General features: G+C 40.6%; 1 protein-coding gene across 1 annotated transcript; it reads right to left on the bottom strand.

Annotated features, from left to right (window-relative positions):
• Nucleotides 1–4,102: 4,102 nt before the first annotated feature.
• Nucleotides 4,103–5,433, bottom strand: LOC109944520 (uncharacterized). Its single transcript, XM_020549298.1, has 4 exons — nt 5,317–5,433; nt 4,942–5,249; nt 4,734–4,806; nt 4,103–4,656 (listed from the first exon to the last, which is right to left on the bottom strand). Exons 1-4 carry the CDS (start codon nt 5,423–5,425, stop codon nt 4,103–4,105), a joined length of 1,044 nt encoding a protein of 347 aa, XP_020404887.1. The 5' UTR covers nt 5,426–5,433.
• Nucleotides 5,434–6,615: the final 1,182 nt, after the last annotated feature.

Here is a 6,615-nt window from a genome sequence, read left to right as displayed (position 1 = left end):
TCAGCAGTATGTTGTCAATAACTTCAAGAGTGGTTTCCAGGTTCGACTCTTCGGTGGCCCCGGCTTCAGCCCCGGTAGCTTCGGCTTCGCCGGATTCAGCTTCAGCAGTTTTCATTTCCGTAGCTTCGGCTTCGGCAGTTTCAGCAAAAACAATTTTTGACACCGTTGCCGGTGGCGGCGTCTGGTGGATCACATCTGTTACTTGAATAATTCTCCGCTTTTTTGGCTTCGCAGAACTTTCTACTGCCGAAGCTGCCTTGTCCTTCTAAAAAAACCTCGTCAGTTCCAGTGCCAGCGGACTTAGCCTGAAAGGCAAAGGTTCAGTCATTACCTTCATAATTTCTTCTACTTCAGCAGCAGAAGGAGAAGCAGGAGTTTCTTCTTCTTGGACCGGCGTTTCCGGCTTTGGCGATGCACTTTTTCTCTTTTTTGTCGTAGCCACCTTCGGCTCAGGATTTAACTCTTCAGCACTAATGTTATCAGAATCTTTCTTTTTCTTTTTTGCTGCCTTGATGACTTCTTCGTCAGTAGTGCTAGCAATCCTTTTTCGCTTCGGGCCCCCAGCATCTCCGCCCAGTCGACCGTAGTCAGCATATTCAAATCCTATGGCATGAAGTACCCTGTTCAGCCTTCGTTTCGGTCGAGTGCCGAAGGCCGCTGTCATTAGTTGGTCCTCTTTCTTAGAGTAATTCCCAAGAATTTCATTGCTCATTATTTCAATTGTATCAAGCCATTCTTGGCAGGGTACTTTAAAGTATTTCTTGAATTTGTAATGATAGGGCAGTCAGACGAGTTCCCCCTTCTTCTTTTCCCCTTTAAGCTTCGGCATTGTCCAATCTTTCATAGTTGGAAAAACCCTGAAGGCCAAGAATTCCTGCACTAAATCTCTAGTGCCAATATGTTCTGCAATAGTTTTGAATTCGCCTAGAGCAGCCCAAGTTGGACCTTCTACTTCCATTCTGCATCGGGGTCTTGTTTCTCAGAAGGTTAGTTCAAGAGGGCTCTGAACCAGCTTCTCTTTGTCTTCGTCAACTTTGACATAAAACCATTCTGATTTCCAGCCGACCGGCCACTTGCTTCGGTAGCTGATCACGGGAAACTTCGTGGTTTTCCGATAAGCAAAGTTATAGCAACCAAAATTTTCGTGCAATCCATCTTTTCTGGCTTTTGTTTGGTAATGCAGCTCATGAACTCGACAGAAGCTATCAGCAAATGGCTCCACCGCCTGGCTTCGGAGAGCCCAGATATAGACGCTGAGCCTGACAATCGCGTTGGGAGTCAGTTGGTGAAAATAGATGCCAAATTTTTGCAGCACATCAGAGATCATCCTATTTAAGGGAAATCTCAACCCAGCTTTTAGGAAGCTCTTGAAAATGACTATTTCATCCTTTCCTGGCTTCGGGGTAGTTTCTTCCCCCCCCCCCCGAAGCGAAGTAGCTTCTTCTCATTCTCACTGAAATAACCTGACTTCACCATCTTGGAGAGATCAGCCTTGGAGACAATCGACTTTCCGAAGTCCAAGTGGTTGGGTTTGCTTGGCACGGCAATATGGTAATCGTCATCGGGATCAGCTTCCTCAATATTTCCTTCTTCCGCTTCGGCAACAACTTCTTCTGTCTCGGCAACAGTCTGCTCTGCCTCGGCAGTACGGATTGCTTCCAAGGTCACCAGCCCAGATCGTTGCATCGCTTCGGAGATAGGAACAGTCTCCGATCCTTCAGCTTCGCCTCCCTCACGCTCAACCCTAGCGGTAGAGCGCACTCTGACCATTTAATTCTGAATTTTTTGGGAACTAAAAACTTTTTCTTCCGAATTTTTTTCTTCTGACGAAGTAGGCTTTAAACTGGAGCTTCGTTTGATTGCGAGAGTCAAGCTTCGGCTATGGTTAAAATTTTGGCAGCAAAACAGTGCAATAGCAATGAATGCTGTGGTAACTTCACACCTACCCGTCTGTTTATATAGTGCTGCAGGTAAGAAGGTGAATCGTCAGGATTTTTACACCAGGCGAACAATTGCTTGCACCCGCTGCACGGTGGACCGCAGAGACCAAATAGTAACTCTGCAGGGTGGGACCGTTATGCGCTCGGAAACTGAATCGTTTCTCGACAACGAGCTCAGGGAAGGTGTTTTTCGGACCTTCGGCTTCCTGAAGCCTAAGAGACTTTTTTCACGGATCAAGCTCGTTACGAAAAACGATCTAGCACCGCGAAGGGGCTACTGTTGGGACCATGCTTCGTCGCCGAAGGTCCTGCAGGAAGAAACAGCTTCGGCTGAAGCTGTCCGCATGTGACGACCGAAGGTTCCTCTTCATGAAGCTTCGGAATTACAAACCGACTTAAAAGTAGAATGACCTTTTAGTCCATAAATGTTTGAGTCGTTGTTGTAAACTTTTATGAGGGGCATAATTGTAATTCCTCACAGGCTATGTCCCGTGCCTATAAATAGTGAACAGTATTCCTTTATTGTTCACGCATTCCGGTAATTGCAATCGCATCATTCTGGAATCAACCTTTGCCAAAGCAGAGGTATAATTGTATCTAATATTTGAATACATCAAGTGGATATAATGTGAAAGTAATGTTGTTCGTTCATAATTTATTTGTCTTTAATGCTTCATATTTCATATTACTTTATATAATTTATTAGAGTTCGATTACGAAGATTTAACCTTCGTAATTGTATCGTCTTAAACCTTCGTCCGAGGTGCATTAATCCTTAAAGGAATAATGCTTCATTGGACGAAGGGTATTAACATTTAACATTTTATGTTGCCTTGTTCTTAATTCATAGCATTTGAGAACGAGTCCCCAACAAATGCTAAAAGCAATACTAGAACGGTACGATTCACAAAATATCTCCAGATGGCGTAGAGGAGGTTGGAGTGGCACACAATTAAGCAGCCAATGCCAATGCCAATTATGAAGCAACTGTTCTAATAAGTAGCTGCAGATAATTCATAGATCCATATAAATAAAAGCAAGTCACACGCTACGTGGATGATTCAATTACAAAATTCAAAGGCAAAATTAGTTTACAAGAACTACATTATTACAGAACAGCCCTGGTTCATAATACCTAATGTTCATTGGTTTCTTCAGATGCAGCTCTCTGTCATAAACACCAAATATAAGAGCAAGTTAGGCCTAGGAGACAAGATATAAATGGAGTAACTTTGCACAGTTAAAGAACAAAATGCATATTTTAATGGAAGTGATTTTTTTTTCATTGGTATGGTCCTGACCGAACTAAAAAAATATGAGCCAAAGAAAGTTACAAGGAATGAATTTGCTGCAAGCTCCGTTATGAAGCCTCGGGCAAACGCATAGAGCAACAAATCAAATTGGTACATGTAAGATTCTATAGATTATAGAATAAATGGAAAAAATGCTAGCAGCACAGTCTGCAATCACTTTCACCAGATGAACAAAGACATGATCCAAACTAGCATCGCCGAAAGACATACTAGCTAGCTAGGATAGTTTCCACTCCGTCGTTGATGTCAGATAAGCAGACATGAACAGTCGTAAAACTGATCTCTGAAATGCAAGCTTAAATTCACTAGCTTTTCTTAAAAGGGGCCTTGTAGGAGCAGAGCAAAACTACTCCAATCAAAAACCTGTCATGATACTAGTATAATCGTTACTAGAAATAATCTTTTAACAATTTATTATTTGCAACTGATACACGAGGCATGATCCCTCGTATTATGTGCATCCAAAAGACATGATTATAGTTCAGGTTCCTCGTATTTAACATATGTGCATCCAAAATACATGGATGTATTATAATTCAGGTTTTCTACCAGTTGTGAACGTTCAAAAGCCAGAAACAACTGCTATGCAATTCTATGAATATATAACACAATTCTAATACAATATAATCATCACATCATGCATGTATTTATCATTCAGAGCTAATCTTTAAAATTTGGAAGACATCCCTATTTTTGGAGGATATCGACCGGACGGTGCATCATCGCCACTAAAATTTTAAAGGCAAGTATAAAAATATTATTATAGCGTTAGGAGACTAGCGCAAGTTGTTGGAAATACTATGAAAATTAATCAACAATAAAGTGTGCTTGTTTATATAGGTATACCTGCTAAGCCATCTCATCCCTCAACCACATCAATGCAGCCTCTCTATCATCATTGCATGCACTCAAGAATATATGTCGATTGTCAGGGTCCTTGAACACCTTATATGCTTTGACCTTCTCCTCTTTTGTGACTTCCAATGTGTTTAGAACTGCTATGCAATTCTTAATTGAGAAATCATCACCTCCCCTTGCCTCCCTTTCTCTTGCCAATTGTGTCGCTTCATCTTCAGCTTGTTTGCTTCTAATGTCTAGGTACCTCTCCATCAGTGTTTCTATGTTGGAACTCTTCTTCGGCCTCTTTGGTCCTTTTTCTTCTTCATTCCTTAAAACAGCAGAAGTCCTTTTTGACCTTTCATCATGCCTATCAGCATTTACATCAACCCCTTCAACTTCATACACTCTGTCTTCTACTTCATTTTGTCTGTGATCTGCCAAAGGGTCTCCCACATCTTCACGGTCTTCTACATTGATAGGAACATCTCCAGACCCAATTTGTGTGAGATCTGGACCATTTGGTTGAGTAGAAGTGAAGTTGTAGGTCCCTTCAGCAGTATTACCTATACAATGAAGTTTTAGTGCAAGAAATATTACAACATAGTGAATAAACTTAGTTACTGGTAAAAGGAAAACTAACCATCATGTAGCTCTCCCAAAGCTTCAAACAGAGGAAAAGATTTGTTGCGGAATTTTTTAGCCCTTGGAAATGACTGCACAATAAAGTAAGAAACTAAATGTGAGATGAATAAAACAAACAACACTTAAATATTCATGTAAATGCCAAGCTAAGAACTGACAACACACAAAAAGATCTCAAGTTTACAGAAACATGGTAATAAACTTACTTTGATTATGTTGTCCCATATCGGTGGATCAGCTTGAATCATACACCTTTTCTCATCCCAAGAAACTCCGCTTTGTTTCCTCGCACCTTTCAACATCCTGTAATCTCTCTTTAACTCCTTTTCCTTTTCTTGGATTTGAACTTTTGAGAAACTTGCATATCTTTCCCTCTCTTGAAATTCCTTGGCAATCTTGTTCCATGCATCAGGTGTCCAACCATTGTTACCCTTATATTCAGGTGTATTGTGTTCATGTAACAAGTCAACAAGGGTCTTCTCTAACATAGAATTCCAATTTGCTCTTGTTTTCCCTGCAAATCAGCACATAAACAACATAAGAAAGAACCAAAACTAATCAGAAAGAACCAACATGTATACCTTTTGGAGAGCCTCCATGTGTCTTCGAAGCAGTAGCTATAGGAGATTTTTTCTTTTGTGCACCTTTAGATAAGAGCATGTTAAATCTAGGAGAGCCCCTTGCAAGCATGTTTAATCTTGGAGACCCCCTTCCAAGCATGACAACTTATAACAGGAGCATAATTAGAACATGAAAGCATAATTGTGAATAACAATAACTTTTAAAGCATAAATGAAAGCATATTCGAATAACATTAAAGCATCATAACTAGTACAAACTACATTTCCTAAGAACTTATTGCAATCCCAATAAAATTAAAACATATTCTAATGCATCACTAATTGCTTCTATGTTGTTGATAATCAATCCACATTTGTTGTGCAATTGTGTCTCTGAGATTATTGCCTTGTTCACTGCCTTGATCATTGCTTTGATCTCCATCTGGAAGGTCAACAACATTGCCTTGAACATTTTCTGCCTGATCTTCTAACCATTGTTCATCTTCTTTGAGAGACCGAATAATGTTGTGCAACACGGCAGCTGCTACCGGTATCTTCACTTGGTTTTCTATTTTGTGAAACGTGGCAACCTTAAGGATGGGGAAGCGTTTCTTTATAACTCCCAAGGCCCTTTCAATATGATTCCTCAACACTACATGGCGATGATTAAAGATCTCCTTGTAGTTTTGTGGTCTTCGATGACCTGCCCCATATTCCTTCAAATGATACCTAACTCCGCGATATGGGGCAAGGAAAGATGGTGTGTTGGCATAACCGCCATCTACTAAATAAAATTTCCCCAGGGGTACTTGAAAGCCATTGTTCATTGCATCCCTAAGAACTCTAGCATCCGTCGTGGACCCCTCCCACCCAGTGGATATGAAAGTTACATTGAGATCAAAATCACACGCTACCATTACATTTTGAGTAAGAGTGCCCTTCCTATTCCTAAATGAAGCGGCTTTGTCAGGTGATATCGATATAGGCACATGAGTGCCATCGATTGCACCAATGCAATTCTGCATAGAAAAAACTGCATGTGATTTTCTAAACATTGGAAGGAAACGAACAGTTATTGACATATGATAGAATAGTTCATGTAATCACCTTGAAGTAGGGATAAAATCGAGGATTCCTTTCGATTTTTTGATGGACATGATTAGGATTTGGTGGCTTTAGGAATTGCTTGGAGAGGACAGGAACAACTAGGTCAAAGAAACGCTTTATGTGATGATGAAATGTATCACCACTATGCCCAAATTCTTCTATTAGGTCTTCAAACGAGGCATTATGGCTGAGCATGTATAAGAAGAATGCTAG

The sequence above is a fragment of the Zea mays genome, chromosome 2, assembly GCF_902167145.1.
Source record: "Zea mays cultivar B73 chromosome 2, Zm-B73-REFERENCE-NAM-5.0, whole genome shotgun sequence".
Taxonomy (NCBI): Eukaryota; Viridiplantae; Streptophyta; class Magnoliopsida; order Poales; family Poaceae; genus Zea; species Zea mays.
Note: the sequence above shows the minus strand (reverse complement) of the source record. Positions and strands in the feature narration are given on the sequence as shown.

What these genes read in the sequence shown, in the direction of transcription:
- LOC109944520 (XM_020549298.1), bottom strand. Translation starts at nt 5,425, where the DNA reads ATGCTTGCAAGGGGCTCTCCTAGATTTAACATGCTCTTATCTAAAGGT. An exon ending in TATGGGACAACATAATCAAA is followed by an intron (nt 4,807 to 4,941) that starts GTAAGTTTATTA and finishes TTTATTGTGCAG; the next exon opens with TCATTTCCAAGGGCTAAAAA. An exon ending in TTTGGGAGAGCTACATGATG is followed by an intron (nt 4,657 to 4,733) that starts GTTAGTTTTCCT and finishes TTCATTGTATAG; the next exon opens with GTAATACTGCTGAAGGGACC.